The sequence below is a fragment of the Daldinia loculata genome (genome assembly GCF_022478755.1).
Source record: "Daldinia loculata strain CBS 113971 unplaced genomic scaffold F4817scaffold_4, whole genome shotgun sequence".
Taxonomy (NCBI): Eukaryota; Fungi; Ascomycota; class Sordariomycetes; order Xylariales; family Hypoxylaceae; genus Daldinia; species Daldinia loculata.
This window is the reverse complement of record NW_026054858.1, coordinates 569,357-588,618: the sequence shown is the minus strand read 5'-3', so window position 1 is coordinate 588,618 and position 19,262 is coordinate 569,357. Positions and strand designations below refer to the sequence as shown.

Sequence of the window (19,262 nt, the reverse complement as noted above, 5' to 3'; positions counted from 1 at the left end):
ATGGAAGCTTAAATGCAGCATCTGCATGTAAGAGGTGGTGATTCATGATGGTTATCGGCTTAGCATGATATTGCCTTGTGTTGGCTTGTAATGAAAATAGTTACAGAGCATAGGGCCTCCCTAATGTCTGAGGTGCCTAAGGTCTGAATTTTCCCTACGAGAATATACTTCTTTCTAATAGACTCATATGCTCTTACATAGGTACCTAAGGTACACTTCTCCAGTGAACCCTCGATGGAAAGGGTTATGTCTTGTGGCCTTTCCTTACCTAAGACTATAGTGACAGAGAACGTGTGCCTAACTCTACGGCGTTGGCGGCATACTGCACATTAGCTAGTGCTAAGCGTCTAGGACTAGGCAGCGGCAATGTTTTCCGTGTTCTATAATCTGCGTATATCCGCTACACCGTGAGAGAAGAACAGCCAACCGGCAGGTTGCCGAATATGCTACATGTTAGTGGAGACCATCTAAACGCTTGATAATCTGTATTCTACGTTTGTGCGGCTGGTGGATATTGGTCTTTGCTCCCTGAGGCAGCAAGATCCCGCAGATATTGCTTGATTCAACCCCCACTCTGGTCTTTGGATGCCGGCATATGCCATACACACATGTATAGCTGAGATGTCCAAAATACCCGATCCCCACAGTATTCCGTGCCATGTCTGAAACATGCAGTCTCAGCAAATTCAGTCATGAGGTTATCACCAAGTTGATGTCGTTGAACGGGAACCATGCGATTGGCTAAGCAGCACATCTCAACTTGAGCGTGTGGAGCCTAGACCGAGTTACAAGGGTCCTAAGATTTCTGAAGTGTCTTATATGTACGGAATATGAACGAGTCCATAAACTTTCTTATTCCTTCTGTCTACATGTGACGAAAGAATCCGCCAGAAGGCTTGTGATTGTCGGGCAGCTGCATGGGCTTCTAAGTCTAAGACCTCGTACTCCGGAGCATTTTTTACGTTTAACTAACCATTCTCTCGGTAGCTCTGTTTGACTATGTAGAAAGTCCTGGTAGATCTAGATCGTGGGGGTTGGTTTCAAACCCGGCACGCGTGCATGCAATGAGCTAGAATGCTTGAGACATTTCCTCCGGTTATGCCGTAGGAACGAATGATTGTGGTCATGAATGGGAGGGAGTTTGCTAACTACCTAGTCTAATATCCACTTATAGACATCCCAGTCTGGCAATCAAATCAGCTGAATCAACTCCTCTAGGGAGAGAGGCATAATCGATTGATAGGAAAGGTAAACTACATGTCGATTGTGGCTCACCTCCACACATCACGGCTCGCCAGGAAGGATTCCGTGCAACGGTCTGCGCTGTGGTGTGCATGTATGAGGCACTTCGTTTGCCAATCAAAGACTCAAAGTGTTATACCCATTAATTCCGAAGTGGTTCGGAAAGGCAACTTATCTATAGATGGCACATACGTAGTTCCAGTTGTGTTTGTGTGATCGTCACGACTCCCGCAATATCTTGCTTGTAGGGCTGGGAAAGTCAGTTTCACCGACGAAAATCGGTCAACGTCGTGGGGCAATCCAAATGGTGCTCGGCAGTTGGGACTTGGGCATTGGCTTATTCCGATCCCCACATGCTCTATGTACAACCAGTCAAGCTTGTTTGCATTTCCGGGTTATAGATCTCTGGTTGCGCGACAGTGTCGGCTGACTTTCCATGCCATCGTGGTGCCAGTGCCAGTGTGCGACGTCATGTCTATTCTATTTAAGCATTTAACGCATAGAAATTCTATGGTATGGCATGCTGCTGTGTCCCCCGAAATACTCGGCTATCTGCTGGAAGGACTAGATCATGACCCAGGTGGGTGGATGGATCTTTTGGAGATATGAATAATGATGTATAGGTGGTGTAGGCCTGTCCGCAGTTGAGGCTTGCTCTAGCTCCTAGTCAAGCAAACATTCTCATGTTTGACCACATCCAAGAGGAATTGCTCCGAAGTGTGATTTTATGGATTTTATGGATTTTATGGATTTTATGTATTCAACATCCCGAGGCTTGAGCAGGGAGGACCCTGCCAAGTTCGCCTCGTTCTGGTCGCACCGGGTTCTAACCTTTGGCTGTCTCGGGTAGGTCCCGCGGCTTTGAAGAGTCTAGAGCAAATTCATAGGGGCATCAGCGTCAGAATGTCGTTTGCTTGTTTCCTTGTTAGTAAATATGCGACATCGGATATCTCATAGGCTACCTCTCAGTCCTTAGATGTTAGCTCCGGGGAATGAAGATTTACATACCACACATCTCTACCCAAAAGTGATGGATCTTAGGTAGAGAGTAACCTCGTGGGGGGGATTATGAAAGTGGGATTTGGCAGGGGGTTAAGAGTTGAGCTTTGGTAGCATAAGAGTGCAATTTTGTAGTATCCCAAGTGGGACAGTTTTCGCGGCCCAGCTCGTCACTGTCGTAACGTACAAGATTAAGGGCTTGAAGAATCGACGCAGAATGACAGAAACGGTAACTATTTCGCAAACGCAGACCGACTCTTTCAAATGCTTCTTATTCCTTGGCTATTATTGTAGTAGACTCCTGTATCCCTAGGTTTCTAGCATATTCGAGGCTTAAGACGACTACGCTATAGGAGACCCGTGATCTTGTAGAAAGGGAAAGGGAGGGGCCCTTGACTTGGCGGTAAGTTCAGTTTCCACTTATGTGCATCTCAGGATAGTTTCGGCGATAGGACATCATGTTCGACCTTCACGCTTAAGTTAGGTCGAGTTTATGGTCCGAGCGCCGCGACGAGCTTGTCTTTGATCTTCTACGCCTATTACTTGATAAGTAGGTAAGGTCGGGAGTTGTCCAACACGTGGAAGGATTTCCCCACGGGAGATGGTATGCTTTGCCATGCTTTGCCGTCTTTGGGTTAACTTAAGCATAGACTAGCCTGCTTACCTTGTCGTATTCTACTCACTGTCGATTAGGGCTTGTAATGATTCTATTTATTAGTCCACCTATCAGAAGTGACACTCTTATGTTCTGTCGAGATCGATGGGGTAGAGACAAACGCACGATGAGTTCATCTGATGGGTTCGAGCTGAACTAAGTAAACTAAGACATCTCTAAAGGACACTACTGCGTGAAATTCCGCGAGAGCAACACTATTCCTGCGGACGCACGTCGGTGGCAAGGAGAATTGGTTGCAGGTCTCTGGTCACTCTACTGCGCGAGATTGATGAGTATTAACCATGCAGGCCTGCGTATCGATTACTACGTTCTTGGACTCCTTATGATCCTACGCCTCTATCATTCCCTCTATCCCACTGCATGTGTCTAAAATGGGGCCAAATCAGGTTCGTTTTAGCTCTTTAGTGCTCACGAGGGACGAGGCGTAAAGCCAGCTACGATGATGTATGTGGCTGATAACCAGCTGAGCCCATTCATGCTTTTTATATATCTCTTACTGTACAGTATAAGTGTGATAGGGTCAAGTCTTATAGATGGGATCGAGCAGTGCGATGGCAGAGATCGAACCACATTGCGTCAGAATACTAGCATGCTGTTTGATGACCAATGGTTAAGCATCTCGGTAGTTTACTACGAATCACGGATCTGGGGTGAAGTCTTTGCCCCTGATGATCCTGAAGCTTCTAAGCCCATAGGTTCATTATGACATTGCGAGCCTAACCTGTTCCTAACCTGTTCCTGGCGCAACTAATCAAGATGTACGGCATCATACTGGATACTTGGACCGGTAACCCAATTATACGTAAGTGATCCGCGTTGCTTGTCTTAGATATCCAGTGAGCAGAGTATAACTAGGAATAACTTCAAATCAACGCAGTTTTATATATAGTATGTTATTATGTTAATGGTCTCATCAGATTGACTTATGAGATGTTCGTGAATCGAGTTAGTAATAGAATACCTAGCCACGCGATGCATCTTTCGAGATCGTCGCATTGACTCTGTCGCATTTACATCGAAGAGGTCATGGCGAGTCAAGCAATATGCGCCACCAGAACGATGGAATGATGTCAATCCCCCCCCAACGTCATAAGAGAGGGAGATAGAAATACATAAGAATTAGGTACATAGGATGGATGGTCTAGACTATAATATCAGCATATCTTTACTAGACTCGGTTTTGCCCGACTATGGGACCGCATCATCAGCGTAGAAGGAGTTAAAAAAAGATCAGACGAATGGACCAATACAAGCGAGAGGCAACGTGCTGGATCATCAACATCCTGCATGACCCGACTTGCAGCACTCTTGACAATTGATACCTCTTCTTACAGAATCGGTGCCGAGTACAGGATATGTCACTCGGATATAATTGTATAATGCAGAGAAAAATATGACATTACTAAACTAGGATGAAGTTGTTTTCTTTTTTCTTTTTTCTTCTTTTTTGTCTCAAGTTGATAGTTGATAGATGTAACTGTAAAATATGGTAAACAGATATATCATCTGGTATGTGATGAGATTTGATCAATACGGATTAGACGACGCTAATAAATCTCGCCGAGTCTGGCGGAAAGAACTCCGTCTCTCGAGTCTTTTCTTTCTCGGTCTGTTTTTTTCTTATTAGGTACCTCCTAGACTGGAAGCGTCCGTGCTGCGCACCTGTAAGTTTTCTTATTGCAGGGGTTAACAGACCAGCCGCAGTAAATTACAGTTGACCCGTGCGTGATAATTGGACGAATGGGACCATCTTTTAAGGCAGTCCCCCTGTACTTACTTCCCTGCTTACATATGTAGAGCCCTGAGGCCATTGCACTTACCTTCATTTTTGCAGGTATTATCTGCAGGCATTTAGTTGCATTTATTAGTTGCATTCATAATTGCTGAACCAATCAAAGTCGGAGCGACCGGCGCGCATCGAGCAATCGGTTCCCAACCCTTGTAACACAGGGAAGCCCCAAATGTCCCAATCTGTGTCCCAAAGATACTTCTGCCATTAGGGCCCCCAGTAAACTCTCCTTCATTCACCACTCAACTGCCACGCCGTTGTCCAACAGGACCACACCCAATTGACTTTCGTCGCATTCACGGCTCACAAAGGGGGACGGTATTGGGGCGTCGCGACATTTGGGTCCTGGGCTATTGGCAACTGGCGTGCTCGTCAAACACGTTACGACTTCACAAATATCCGATCTACCACGAATACGAAGCTCTACACAAGAGAATTAGGTCTAGATGATGGTTGGAGCGTGTGTGCGAAGCACCTCCTAAGATCTTACAACACCCAGCTTACCATCAACTCGAAACAATCACCTTTCCGACCTTCAATGCATCCCTCCGTCGTTGTTGGGTTTGGCAGGCATAGATCTGCTGCGCAGTAGAGAGAAATGGAGGTGGACCATCAAGGTTTGCGCCTGCCGTTACAGACGCGATCGAATCTTAGCCTTTTCAAATCCTCGCAGGCCGACTCTTCGAAGACCCAGAAGACCCAGAAATTACCCAAGGCCACAACTAGAGACTCGAAGTTTAGAAAGTCACCGCTCGGTGGTCGAAGCGGCAAGATTGGAGGATCTAAAGTGCGCATACCCGGTATAACTGGTTCGAAACCGTTGGTACCAGCGGGCGAGAGGAAGTCTGGAGGCCACGATGGAAATAAAGCGAAACGAGATACCGACGGCGACAAGTGGAATATAACCCCGGATGGAGGTTCAGCTGGTCGGGAGGGAAGACATTTCACTGTGGCTAACGTGGGTAATGGAGGCAAAATATTTTTAAGGTAGGTGTAGCTCGAATGTGTAAGCGCGATCATGCTGTACTGATTACGGAAACTGGAATAGGCCTACCATACGACCAGCAAACCAAAGATACCCGCAACCCAACTTCGTATTCCCCGCCACGCCGCTAGGCACTACAGGTTTAGATTCTTTACTTCAGATGAAAAAACTACCCGAGGAAAACAGCGAGCTGCTCAGTAGCCAATGGACCCCCACACCTTTGTCCGATTCTTCATCGCCTGGACTTGTAAGGAAGAAGACTTATTTCGACTTGAAGGCGCCGAAGAACCGAAGTCGGCGTGCTATGTCTGATTCAACAATTCATGGCGCGAGCATAGCACAGGAGGGCGAAGCAGGAGTTTTCAAGGTGATCATATCGAAACCACAGGATGGGTCGAGATCGAAAACCGCCGAAGATTTAGGTCGGGATCAGGGTTCGCTTCTACAAATTTCCATTCCCTCGTGGAAGCTAGGTACGCCGAGATTTACTCTGAGGGGAACGCCTCTAATTCGAGGCTCGTCTTACGCACCGACTGAGGATTTTCGTTCGAGCAATGCGTCATTCTTTCGACCATCAGTGCGTGATCTAAATTCGCTCCATCCTGATTCCATAGACAGCATAAGGCAAAGGGCAAGCTCTACGCCACACATTCACCTACCATCGCCGGGTTTACTTAGTCCTACCACCATCACCGCACCACGATATCCTCACCCTCCAGTTCGGTCGACGTATCTCTCCCCACACTTGGCCATCGAACCTTCCATGTTTGACTCGCTCACTTTTAAACCGGCTTGTGATGATCGTTCAATTGTTCGCTATTCGTCTACCACGGGCGCCGTAACGGCTGCTACGCCTCCACGTCTGGTTGCTGAAATTACATCTCCCAGTTTCCTTGACTATGAACTAATATCAGACTTCTTCCTCACATTCCGTGCGTTCATCGAGACGAAGGATCTGCTTCAGATGTTAGTTTCCAGACTTCGATGGGCTGTATCCCGAGACGACGAGACGGGAATGGTAGTCAGAGTGAGAACTTTTGTTGCTATGAGGCATTGGATCTTGAACTACTTTGTCGATGACTTTGTTGTGGATTATCACCTTCGCGTAATGTTTTGCAACCTCATAAACGACTTTGTCGAAGAACTTTCTCAAGATGAGAAGGGACGGAAAGTCCAGTTGAAGATCCTTGCAGAGCTAAAGAAATGCTGGAGACGTGTATGTACGCAATTCTGGGATGGTCCAGAATTTGACTCGTCATTGGGCCCCGATATCCCTATCGCACCGGGTGGAATCGCTGGTCATCGAGATCCTAGCTTGGACCCCAGCTTCTGGGAGACTGACTCCGAAGACCCGCCTCAGATATACGATATTTCTTTTCCGGAGAATGATCCACACTCTGAAAACAGCTTCTATGCAGATGTCTCTAAGGCGGGCCATATCGACTCGATTTTACTCGGTGGAGTACGTCCGGATACTCCAGAAGAGGAGCAGCCCATTGAATTACAGAGGAGACAGACATCACCGATCAGTATTGCAAGCCTCGACGTAGTCTCCTGTTCATTCCCAACCAAGGCATTTCGGATGGCCGACCCAAATTCGAGTTCTACCCTCGCTGCCCATCCCGTTGATCCTAGCTCAATTTATACCAATGCGGATCCTGTTGCCCCTACTCCACGTGCTCTGACAGGAAAGCGTGTTAGGCCTCATACTTCTCATAGGCGCAACAACAGCCTCACAGACTCACTCCGAGAACACGGCTCAGTTACCGAAAAGGTTGTTTACAAGAACGCGGAATTCCTGCTAACTCTGCCATATGCTGGTAGTCTCGTCCGAGGAAATGTCTTGCCTCCCACGCAAGCTTTCGTCGATGTGGATCCCCCAAGTCCATGGGGAACAGCACGCCAAACCACCATCTTCCAACCTCGCCCGACCGAAGGGTCAAAGGCAAAAGGCTCTGGTTCGGCGATGTCAGGCCAGGGAATGAGGAAATTAATTGGCGGTGTTCGGAGAGCGTTAAGTATGAGGGGCCAGGGAGTTTTACCGACTCATGGAAATCTCATCGACATCGGACCTATCGGACCTCGGGGTGCTACAATCAATAGGATTCCAGGAACAGCAGTTGTACCACAGGCACGATCGCCTCGTCCGAATGGTCCTCGTGCGCTTGTGCGTATCGATGTCCTTGGCGCTACAATTGCTGAGGACTTCAAGAAAGCTGTGCGGGAGGACGCCATTGTCGAAGAGGTGACCGATGATGGTCACGTCGGCAATATCAATGATCCCATCGAATATTCGCCGGCTCATTTGGACTCTTCATTTGAGCTCAAGCGTACGAGTGATAGTACAATTACAGCGGGAAGCAAGTCTATAGTTATTGTAGATGGAACCTTACCTGGGGACTACCCACCTATGACTAGTGCTTTGACAACCTGGAATCCTTCTGTCGAAGCTTTTGCAGAGAGCATGATGAGGGCCGGTGGTGCTGATCTGACACCACCAACTACACCGCCTGGATATGCAGTACATGGTGGTACTCCGAGGAGGTCTTCCTACCTCCTCGGGCAGCAGGTTTTTCAGTCTTCAACTTCTACCAGTCCCCTGCCCCCGTTCGTACCAGATATGGATACGTTAGGCCAGGGACATTCTTCTGAGGATACCAATACCAATACTCGTGCGTCAGTCAAGGTCGTTGCACAGTCACCCAGCAGGCCCCCATTGAGCTACGTAAATCGGCATCAGCGCCAACAATCAAGCCGAAGCTATCGATCGAGAGGATCTATTGCTCATCGACGATGGGCATCTTTTCAGAGTGGCATCGCGGCGCAGTCTACGATCAGGAGTTTCGATGCTACCACGTGCTCGGAAGGCTCAGTAACATCTGAAGTTATGCCTCCACCACTAAGAGTTCTCCGGAGACGGCCAGGTGGTGACCTCAGAGGCGTAACTAATGTCCACGATCTGGATGCTCCCCTTCATAGGTCACGGTCTGTGGGCTCGTTGACAACTTATTCGGAATCCATTAGGAGTTCTTACCTGGGTAGCCCTATCGGGGACTCGGGCGGATATGTCGATGTTGTTAGCAGCGATTTTTCACAAAAGCGAGGAGAGGTCTTTTCCTTAGGAGCTATGGCAGAACAACCCTCAAAGCAACCAGCGTCTCTAATTACTACCCACTCATCGAAACCGATCATGCGGCCCTCATTCGAGGCCGAAGCCCAAAAGCTCGCGCAAATTCCCGATGACGTGGATGATGATGGAGGAGTCGAGTCAGCACTTCTAAAACTCGAGGGCAAATACGAGAGAAGAATTGCTAAGCTCTCAATGGAACCATCGAAGTTGCCTCCTGGTACCCTTAAGGAGCTCAAAGAAAGATCCCTTAGAACTCCCGAGGTAGAGTACGTCCAAGAAGAGAAGCGAAAGCACCGTCAACAACACATCGGCGAGGAAGAAAACGCCGTCGTGTCACCATTGGAGGAGAATTTTGATATTTTACCTCATGGGCAATCAGCTCTTTCTCGAGCCTCCGAGGTAGTTTCGTTCCTGTCGGAAGATTCGAGAGAGACTTATAACTCAACCCCGCTACTTGATCGCGGATTAACAGACGATGGGCGTAGCAAAACGGCTACGCGTGAGTGGGCAAATCACTCAATATTAATAGGCCCCGACACGCCGCAAGGAGAAGAAGACGGATCAATAGCTGCCTCCTCGCAGCATCCGTCCTACGAATTTGTACAGAAAACGGAAAGCATTAATAAGATCAAGCCGGGAGCAACTACCCCTGAGGATCCCTCATTCTTGGACGTGGATAGTGACAATGAATCTGATCTGTCATCTGAAATGTCGGGTGAGATGCCTGATACGGAAGATTACATTTTTGGAGAACCACATTCACCCAAGAGACCTAGTCCTATAAACACCGGGACGTCTCCTGATACAGAGGGCGGAGTTAATTTTACGTCTAGAGACAAGCCCCCGTCCCCTCCTATGACACTCACACAGGCCTCTCGGGGGTCATCGGATGCAGAGCATGTCCCGCAACTTCACGAGAATCAGTTGTGGGCTCAGAAACCACTACCGCCTACCCCTGATACCACGCCTACCACTGCAATGCATCGTCACGGTTCTGAATCGCTCAAGGATCCAACTGGCACCGGAGAGGCTCTTCGTAACGCGCCTAGATTATCCAGCGAGAGAAATCAAAAGGACACAGCACATTTGCCCTTTATCCTCGCCTTCGACTCCGAAATTCTCGCTCAGCAGTTTACTTTAATCGAGAAGGACGCATTGAATGAAGTCGATTGGAGAGAGTTAATTGACATGCGTTGGAAAAACTCTAACAATGACTCGCGGTCGTGGGTTGACTTCCTTCGGAACACAGATGCTCATGGTGTTGAAGTCGTCGTTGCACGGTTTAATATCATGGTCAAGTGGGTAATCTCGGAAATCGTACTGACTCAAAATGTGGAAGAGCGAGCCCGTTGTATCATCAAGTTTCTCCATATCGCTGTCCATTGTAGGAAGTACCGCAACTTTGCTACAATGAGCCAGATCACTATCGCATTGACATCGAATGAAGTGGCAAGGCTCGCCAGGACTTGGGCTATGGTTCCACCTACTGATCTAAAGACTATGAGAGACCTGGAGACGCTGGTTTCGCCAACAAGAAACTTCTACAATATACGAGCGGAGATGGAAGGTCCTGGCGATGCAGCCGATATAGGATGCATTCCTTTCGTTGGTATCTATATCCACGACTTGCTTTATAACTCACAACGGCCATCCGAGATTGCCAGCTCGCCGACTACGGCGCCTCTAGTCAACTTTGAGCGCTGCCGTATCGCTGCTTCGGTGGTGAAAACATTACTTCGTCTACTTGAAGCCAGCACTCATTATCAGTTTCAGCCCATCGAAGGTATTACCGAGCGATGTCTCTGGATGAGTGCTCTGAGTGACGAGGACATCAGAAAGCATTCTGCAAGTCTCGAATAGACAAACCAGTGCTGCCTACACAAAAAGCTACTGGCGTCAGAGCCCACCCGCCGAGACCGTTCAACTTATATCTGTATATCACCTATCCATGATCGATATCACCATCGTTTACATGCTCTTTTCATTTAGTGTCAATCATCATAGACGATACTTGGCCCGCACGAGATCACCATTGTATTAGTACGCAGGTTCCGCCACCCTTATTATATAATACTCTACGATACCACGATACGCCCTAGAGGCCTTTGGTCGCTACATATTAGTGAGGAGGGATAGGTTATAGCACAGGAGGAATGCAATTTTGCATTTCGTCGTCTACTCAGTTCTAGGCAAATTTTCCTTATTTTCCTTCTTGGATGTAACATTTTTCTCCCTTTATACCACATTATTCAAATTTAAAGACAACTTCGGCGCGAATCATACGGCAGGGGCCACGGGACGGGCTGCAGTTGGTAGCGGCGAGGAGTAACAGGACAGGATGGGGACATCCATTTTCATCAATAGCAGCGGAGTTAGGCGATCCATCCATCTTTTTTTTTAAACTTTTCCATATTACTCACGTTAATGAATAAACCATCCTACTAAGGAGAGGCAGTCAAAAAAAGAAGAACAGTAAAAAGTTCATCAGAAAGAAGAGGAAGAAGACAGGGGATAGGGAGAGTAGGTGGGAGGGTGCATATGCATGGCGGAGAAGCATAAATGGGATTAGAGAAGGGAGAGGGATAGAGAGGGGAAAGAGAGTAATGTGTTCGCGCTCTTCGATTCCGGCCCAATTGTTCAGATACCCCTTTTGACTAGGACTAGTTACATGTTGTTGCCGTCCGTTGTTGGAATTATTCGCAGAGAGGAGAGGAGGTGAGAGGAGAGGAGAGGAAAGAAGTAAATATACCACACCCCGTAGATATATGGTCCCTTATAAATACTATGAGAGGAGATGTTTGAGAGATGCCCTTACCTGTTTTATATTGTGTATTTGACATGTGCTGAGGATGTGATGATGTCCGTCCGGTTTTATTTTATTAACCTAGGGGGGTGTTCGATATATTATACCGACTTTCGTCTCTGATATATTTACTTTGTGAAAATTGTCCTTCGTACCTTGTAATATGAAATCGACATTATCATCAGAGGATATTTCGTATAGTATATCTCAACCTTGGCCTCGAAGGTAAATAGGATCCCCTGAGCGAACCTACTACTCAGTAGAACAGCTCCTGTCATTTAATCATTCAAGTCAAAAAGATAAACGTTTACTAGCATCCCGTATTCTACTAATCACCCACACACATAAGACGCAAGACTCATCAAATTTGTTCATTTGCAATTCTTTATTTCTTACGGCTAAGCTAGGAGAAAACGGGCGGGATAACGATTAAGTCCACCCCTTTGACTGCACAGGGCATTCCCCCGAGCCCAGGCGGACAACGACCGTCTCTTACGGGACAAGGCATAAACTACTTCTGCCGAGAAGAGACTTCGTAGACCAGCCCCCGAGCCCGGATATCTTTCCCTCATTAGTACGGTCAAGTTGACCCGCGTTCCTCCTGTCCCGTCTGCGGCAGAAAATCAAAATATCGCGATGGTAGTGGTGGTGTATGTGTGGTGCGAAGGCGATTTACCAGTTCACATCCTCCATGGTTTGAGATCGATAACCGAAACCTCCCTGTTGCTGCGCCTGCTCTCCCTGTTCCTGAACCTGTCCCTGAACCTGTGATGCGTCGGCAGCGTTTTGGTCCTACCATTGGCTGTCCTTGGCCTCGGCGGTGGTGGTGGCAGCGGCGGCACCCCACTCACCGGCCGGGGGAGCACCGGTGGCGTTAGCCCACTCGTCGGTCTGGCCGTCCCAGCCACCGGGTTGGGTAGCGGCGAAGCCAGCAGGGGCGGTTTCCCAGTCGGCAGTCGCGGCGCCGAAGGTACCAGTCTCGATGGCAGCGGGGCCAACCTCCTCGGCACCAGGTACCTTCTCCTCCTCTACCTTCTCCTCAGCCTCAGCCTCAGGGTCACGGTCTGTAAATATGTATGTTAGCTTGTATACTAATACTAATAGAGTGTTCGGGTTGGTATAACATACAGAAGTAAAGATCGACCATCACATCCCAGGGGATGTCACGGCTGGCGATGGTACCACGAATGCGGAGGACCTCACGGGCAAGCATCCACCAGACGCAACCAATGGCGTGGCGACCCTTGTTGTTGGTGGGAATGGCAACATCGACGTACTCGGTGGGGGAGTCAGTGTCGCAAAGGGCGATGACGGGGATGTTGACGTAGGAAGCCTCCTTGATAGCTTGGGCGTCGGTGCGAGGATCAGTGACAATGATCAGGCGGGGTTCCTTGAAAGATCGGGTGATGTAGTTGGTGAAAGAACCGGGGGTGAATCGACCGGCGATGGCAACGGCACCAGTGTGGGCGGCGAACTTGAGGACGGCACGCTGTCCGTAGGGACGGGCAGAAATGACACAAATGTCGGCGGGGTTGTCAACGGCAGCGATGATACGGGCGGCCAGGACGATCTTCTCCCTGTAATAAGAAAGAAATTCAGATCAGTAAGCTGGCCATATTTCGCAAATTGCGCAAAGCAAATTATATGTTATCGTCATACCAGGTCTTGCCAATGTTGAGGACATTGACACCGTCGGCGCGGGTCTTCCATAGGTAAGGTTCCATATGAACCTGCAAGTTCTTGGAACCGAGATGGGACTGAGCAGCTAGGAGCAGCTCGATGTCCTGGGACGTCGCATGCATGGAGGCGGGGAAGTTCGAGGGCGCCATCTTGACTTGAATTGAGCAACTCACAAAATCTGTGGAGGATTGCGGAAAAGAAGGGTAATGAGGGTGAGGAAGAAGAGTTGCTTTGCGTTGTTGCGTTGCGTTGCGCGATCGTCTTTGTCGAGGTGTAGAATTTCCCAAGCAGAAAAAGTTCGCGGTTAGATTTCAGCTGCATCGAATTGTGATTTGGTGCGAGAGCTTTAGGGCTTGGAGACGCTAGCCTCGATTGGGGTAAGCTGATTGGTTTAGCTCATGTGTTACGTATTTCATTATCGATAGGATAAGTATCAAAGTACTGACCAAACTTGAACAGCTCGGACCACTCCCAATTCGAGAGCAGTGGATGGACCTGCCTTTCTAGCGGTAAAGGTGTTTATCCATTCCGTGACATCTTCAACGTCGGAAGGTCCAAAATCCAATCCCGTCTTGCAGGTCTGAGAAATAAAGTGGATCGACCGCTAAAAGTTGAATTCATTCTCAGCAGTTCAACACTCCAATATAGAGCGACGCCATGCCGCCCCGAATACCAGGCGTGCAGCGCCTAGGCACTTTCTCCTGTGAGAATAATAAAACCTCTTCGCTTATATAACTTACTCTCGACTAACAAACAATTGCTTTGCAGTATGTCTACGACCAGCCATAAAACCGCCCACTTCGTCCCTCCTCCCCGTTACACAAACCGCCTCTCTGTCGCAAAAGGAGAAGAGGCGTCTAGCGAAACAGGATCCTTACCGATGGGCTCAGATGCAGCAGCGCAAAGCTGCCCACCTGAAGAGACGAGAGGAGATCGAAGCTATTAGAGAAGCGCAGCATGGCGATTCTATCCGTGGTCTCACGACCCCCTTCGTCGAGTCCTTCGACTCCGCCGGCCAAGCCCTACTGTCTAAGCCGCCGGTCGACGACGACGGGAACCCGCTGGAGGAACCGCATGAGCTCCCCACCTCGCCCCATGTCCTAAACAACCTCATCCACAAGGAGGAGCTGGATGCCGCGATCGATATGGCCTATACTCTAACGCGGCCGATCCCGACGGATCTCTCTCCTGTTGGATCGGAAGAGTACCAGAATCAGGTCGAACGCCATGAGAAAAACCACGCAAGGGCGGTCGAGGCCTTGAACCGTATTACGCACATGGATAACGGCTCCGCGAAGGATAGATTACATGCCAATATCCGGCGGTGCGTGGAGACTTTTGGGAGGCACGAAACCGATGGTTTTCTAAAGCCTAAAGCTCTTTCACGAGGACAGGAGAGGGAAGAGCTACCAGTGCGAGGCGGTCCGGACACCGGAAGTAGCGAGGTGCAGATCGCCATCCTGACGGCTAAGATCCGGGCTTTGGCCAACGAGTTAGAGAAGGGGCGAGGTTACAAGGATAAAGTAGGTAAGCGAGATCTAAGGTTGATGCTCCATCGACGACAGAAGTTACTGCGGTATATGGAGAGAAAGGAAAGGGGAAGTGATAGGTGGAATCATATGATCAAGACCCTTGGTCTGAGTCCGGCGACCTGGAAGGAGCAAATCACGACGTAAGACTCCTGGACGTGCGTGCTATTTGGAGTGTACCATATAGGTGGCCTAGATGCATACTCTGTAATAACATGTGCTTATGTACAATACAACAAACACCAGCAGCAATTCGAGACGCGCGAGAGCTCTAACTGTCTGTCCATCAGCCTAGCGCCATTGAGAAAAAAGAAAAGAAAAAGAAAAGAAAAATCCCATGACAATCACAGCTTTGAATGCTATTTCCTTGGTATCCCGTCCATTAGTTCTACAGTTTCGAAGAGAGCGAGGGGTGGCCGTAAAAGCCCATGCGAGAAATCAGAATACGCTGATATAGTTGCCGATCCTCTCCTTCTGGTTCTGTGCTATGCACTCGGCGATCCACGTGATGTTGCGGATTTCCTATATCGTAAGTTAGAGGCCAAAACGGGATAACGAGCTTTAGGGGTCATCTTCTGCCAACTTACCTGCTCTCTAAGTTTCACCCACGCATACACGATGGCATATGTGAATTGCCTCGTGAAGGCACTCTTGGAAATCTCCATCTCCTTCTGGTAGAACATGTCTTCCAAGCTTCTCTCGTTGCCGCCGGCCCCACCGGCCATATTGCCTGGTCCTGATGGTCCACCACCTAATCCTGCAGCCTCGAGGAAAGTCTTGTAATCAGCAACACCGTCGACTGCCAATCTTACACCCTCAAAATCATCCGACCTCGACAGCATCAGCGTGCCCTCGGGATAGAGTCGGCCAAAGCTCGGGTACAACTTATTACGGTCCGCCTTGCTCAGCTCGGTGCCGAAGGAGTTAAGGGTGATGTTGATGGCTCGCCTGTCGGCCTCGAACTCCAGGATCTCGTTCATAACTTCGGATGTAGGGGTGCCGGCCATGTCTGGGTGAGTGTTGACGAAGTTGTAGAAGTCCTCGAGGTAGTTCTTGTACAGCGTGTTCCGTACGATTTCGATGTTCAACTCGTCCAGGTCTTGGTGGCTCAAGCTACCCTTGAAGTAGGGTGCTAAGGGCGTCTCTATCAGCACGCTGTTGTATAGTTCTTCGATGTTGGTTGCCACGCAGAGAACGGGCATCGTCTCGAACCAGCCGAGAGGATGACATCGGTCTAGCAGCTCGCGGGTATCTCGTTCGTGCAGGGTACCGGTGATGAGAAGAGCTACATTGTCGATCATGTAGCCATATGTTAGGTAGTCTAGGAACTGCGCGAGAGATCCGACAGCGTTTGCGCGGACGTAGCGGAATTCGGAGACGAGCTTGTCGGTTGTTTTGGCGGCGAGACTAGAGGTGGACGGATTGGGAGGGAGAGATGCGAGGAAATCGCCGTAAGCAGGACCAAGTTGCAGCTTGAGATCTAACGGGAAGTATTAGATGCATTGCTATTTTATTTATACGTAGATATAGGGCGCATACCATCGATGGTCTCGCATTGCGTCAGGTTAGAATAGTTAGCACCAGTTAGAAGGCCGTTCCTGTACCCCCGTACAATGCCTTCGATGTAACTATACCAATCACATTAGCTCTTAGCAATGTATCAGGAAGCTTCTCGTAATAATCTAGACTCACCCATTGTTAACGTTGAAAAAGAGGCCCTCCATGTTGGCGAATATGCTGTTGTTGATCGATGGAAGGATATTCCTTAAGAAAGTTGATGTTTCTGGAGCTTGGTTCTTTACGTTGTTGCATGCGCTGCAACATTGAACCTAGGATGCTTAAGGATGCTTAATACGGTATAAGGTGATATATTTACTAAGATAATGATAAGACAGTTTCCATTATTGAAATGAAAAGTATCATGCAATTAACAAACAAGAGGTGCAGGGGCCTAAGCTCAAGTTGCGTTTTGACTGGCTCCCACATTCCGTGCCCACTTTTATGCTGTAGCTTTCCCAATTTTTTTCTCGACGAAAGTTCGAACAAATTTTTGCACAAGCAATAGCTCAAGATTTCTCCCAATCATAAAAACCAACCATTGTCGTCGCGAAGAGAGCTCTGCAGGACCACACATATATCGTTATAATCATCCTGCAATCATGCCTCTCTTCGTTCTCGCAGAGACGCCTGCGGGGTAAGTTTCCGCATTTTCAATCCTGGTGCGCATGAATATACTGACGCGATAATAGCTACGGTCTGTTCAAGGCCAAGGACAAGAAGTTACTGTCACGAGACGATGTCCAGAAGCAGCTTTCCAGCGCTGAAGCCATCAACTCGATGTAAGTTTGCCATCTTAAAGTTGCTATCAATTGGCCAAGAGCGCGTACTCACCAGCTTCACCTAGGCTATCGCTCAAGAAGATGGTCAAGTTCGAGGACTCGGCTCAAGCCTTAGGTGAATACACTGCCCTCACCGAAGGCAAAGTCACCCCGATGTTACAAAACCTACTCGACGATATTAAGGAGGAACGAAAGGCGTCGCTTGCTGTTGCTGATCCAAAGCTGGGTGCCGCAATTAACATTCTGCCCCAGTTGAACATCACTCCAGTATCTGATTCATCTACCAATGATCTCTTCCGCGCCATCAAGACCTATCTTCCTGAACTTTTCCCCGAGCTAGAGAGCGACTACTTAGGAAACATGGCACTTGCCCTGTCGCACTCTATTTCTCGCCACAAGCTCAAGTTCTCCCCCGATAAGGTAGACGTTATGATTGTTCAGGCCATCAAGCTTCTCGATGATTTAGATAAGGAGCTGAACAACTATGCCATGCGAGTCAAGGAGTGGTATGGATGGCATTTCCCCGAGTTGGACCGTATTGTGCAAGATAACCTTGCCTACGCTCGCATTATCTTGGCTATGGGAACGCGAGAAAACGCTCCCAACACCGACTTTTCCGAAATCCTGCCCGAGGATATCGAAACTCGCGTCAAGGCAGCTGCAGAAGTCAGTATGGGTACTGAAATTCTCGAATTTGACTTGGAGAACATCAAGCTCCTTGCCGAGCAGGTGATCAGCTTCACCGAGTACCGACAGCAACTCTCCTTGTACCTCACATCGCGTATGAAGGCAATTGCTCCCAACTTGACAGAACTCATTGGTGAGCTAGTTGGTGCTCGTCTTATCGCGCACACCGGTTCGCTTCTGAAGCTGGCAAAGAGCCCCGGTAGTACCATCCAGATTCTAGGTGCGGAGAAGGCTCTTTTCCGTGCTCTAAAGACTAAGCATGATACCCCCAAATACGGTCTCATCTACCACTCATCTCTTGTGGGACAGGCTAGTGGAAAAAACAAGGGCAAGATCGCGCGTACACTGTCCGCTAAGGCTGCTTTGTGCCTGCGTGTCGATGCTCTTTCCGAGCTGAGCACCGAGGGTGCTGATGGCGAGGATATCCTGGTAGACGACGAGGAGAGAGCCGACATGGGTATTCGACTCCGCGCGTTACTGGAAGATAAACTACGGAAGCTAGAAGGCAAGCCGTTGGTATCTAAGGGTACCAAGATTGCCCCCAATGGCGCCACGCCATCCAAATTTGAGGTTAAATCAACACGAGGCTATAATGCCGATGCCGATGCTGTTGCTACCTCGGCTAAGAAGACACCTAGCAAGCCTTTAATCCAAGAAGTTGAGGATACCCCAATGGGAGACGCAGAGAGCGAGGATGAATCTGAAGAGGAGGATTCTGATGTGGACATGAAAGGCACCGAAAGTGGTAAGTGTTTTTTTGATAATCCCTTTGCATTACAAGCGGCGTCGACGTATATTAGCATTAACTAACAAACAAGCAGCCAAGTCAAAACAGAAGACGCCAAAGAAAGAAAAGCACTCGGCAAAGAAAGAGAAGAGCAAGAAGGCTACAAATGGAGCTGAGGCTACTCCTACACAACCCGCTAAGCTGTCTGAGGCCGACTATGCCCGACTAGCAGAGGAAGCCGGCATCTCGGTCTCCAAGTTCAAGCGCAAGTACGAGCGTGGTGATGTGAAGACAAATGCCGATGGAACACCCCAAGTTGTCAGCAAGAAAGAGCTGAAGAAGTTAAAGAAGGCCGAAGCCAAGGCCGCCGATGCCACGCCTTCTAAAGTCGAGGCCGAAGCTGACTCCAAGAAAAAGCGAAAGCACTCGGAGGATAGCCCAGAGAAGAAGAGTAAGAAGAAGTCGAAGAAGGAGAAGTCCTCGTAGATTTTATTCATACCTCTCTTCGTCTGTACTATATCAGTAAAAGCGCAGTACTTGCAATCATGGACGACGGCGTTCCGGTGGTCATACCAGGGGTTAGTGTTGGAGTTGGTTGGCTTCTTTAGATAGCTAATTAGATCGAAGCTATCAACAGAGTTTTGTTATTCTCAGTTTAACTAATTTCTAGGCATTC

At 48.7% G+C, this 19,262-nt stretch overlaps 5 protein-coding genes across 5 annotated transcripts; 3 read left to right on the top strand and 2 right to left on the bottom strand.

The window, feature by feature from the left end:
- Positions 1 to 5,304: 5,304 nt before the first annotated feature.
- F4817DRAFT_312093 (ras GEF) lies at positions 5,305 to 10,681 on the top strand (the record flags this gene model as incomplete). The annotated part of the gene is made up of 2 exons (XM_049300087.1): positions 5,305 to 5,693; positions 5,755 to 10,681. 2 exons carry the CDS (start codon positions 5,305 to 5,307, stop codon positions 10,679 to 10,681), a joined length of 5,316 nt encoding a protein of 1,771 aa, XP_049162998.1.
- Positions 10,682 to 11,890: 1,209 nt separating this feature from the next.
- Positions 11,891 to 13,687, bottom strand: F4817DRAFT_325636 (ribosomal protein S2). Its single transcript, XM_049301792.1, has 3 exons — positions 13,284 to 13,687; positions 12,753 to 13,201; positions 11,891 to 12,688 (listed from the first exon to the last, which is right to left on the bottom strand). The coding sequence occupies exons 1-3, from the start codon at positions 13,451 to 13,453 to the stop codon at positions 12,417 to 12,419; spliced, it is 891 nt and encodes a 296-aa protein (XP_049162997.1). The 5' UTR covers positions 13,454 to 13,687; the 3' UTR covers positions 11,891 to 12,416.
- A 99-nt stretch (positions 13,688 to 13,786) lies between these two features.
- F4817DRAFT_179991 (ribosomal protein S15 precursor-like protein) lies at positions 13,787 to 15,355 on the top strand. The gene is made up of 2 exons (XM_049298334.1): positions 13,787 to 14,007; positions 14,073 to 15,355. Exons 1-2 carry the CDS (start codon positions 13,962 to 13,964, stop codon positions 14,978 to 14,980), a joined length of 954 nt encoding a protein of 317 aa, XP_049162996.1. The 5' UTR covers positions 13,787 to 13,961; the 3' UTR covers positions 14,981 to 15,355.
- Positions 15,272 to 16,557, bottom strand: F4817DRAFT_312090 (vacuolar ATP synthase subunit D1; the record flags this gene model as incomplete). The annotated part of the gene is made up of 4 exons (XM_049300086.1): positions 15,272 to 15,355; positions 15,421 to 16,313; positions 16,373 to 16,461; positions 16,526 to 16,557. 4 exons carry the CDS (start codon positions 16,555 to 16,557, stop codon positions 15,272 to 15,274), a joined length of 1,098 nt encoding a protein of 365 aa, XP_049162995.1.
- Positions 16,558 to 16,992: 435 nt separating this feature from the next.
- On the top strand, positions 16,993 to 19,233 carry F4817DRAFT_366804 (nucleolar protein nop5; the record flags this gene model as incomplete). Its single annotated transcript, XM_049307033.1, has 4 exons — positions 16,993 to 17,027; positions 17,083 to 17,172; positions 17,238 to 18,604; positions 18,681 to 19,233. The coding sequence occupies 4 exons, from the start codon at positions 16,993 to 16,995 to the stop codon at positions 19,070 to 19,072; spliced, it is 1,884 nt and encodes a 627-aa protein (XP_049162994.1). The 3' UTR covers positions 19,073 to 19,233.
- Between the last annotated feature and the right edge of the window lie 29 nt (positions 19,234 to 19,262).

Bases quoted from the DNA above. Each gene is read 5' to 3' on its own strand.
- F4817DRAFT_325636 (XM_049301792.1), bottom strand. From the start codon at position 13,453: ATGGCGCCCTCGAACTTCCCCGCCTCCATGCATGCGACGTCCCAGGAC. The intron at 13,202-13,283 runs GTATGACGATAA...TTCTTATTACAG, and splicing joins CTCAACATTGGCAAGACCTG to GGAGAAGATCGTCCTGGCCG. The intron at 12,689-12,752 runs GTATGTTATACC...ACATATTTACAG, and splicing joins GATGGTCGATCTTTACTTCT to ACCGTGACCCTGAGGCTGAG.
- F4817DRAFT_179991 (XM_049298334.1), top strand. From the start codon at position 13,962: ATGCCGCCCCGAATACCAGGCGTGCAGCGCCTAGGCACTTTCTCCT. The intron at 14,008-14,072 runs GTGAGAATAATA...ATTGCTTTGCAG, and splicing joins GCGCCTAGGCACTTTCTCCT to TATGTCTACGACCAGCCATA.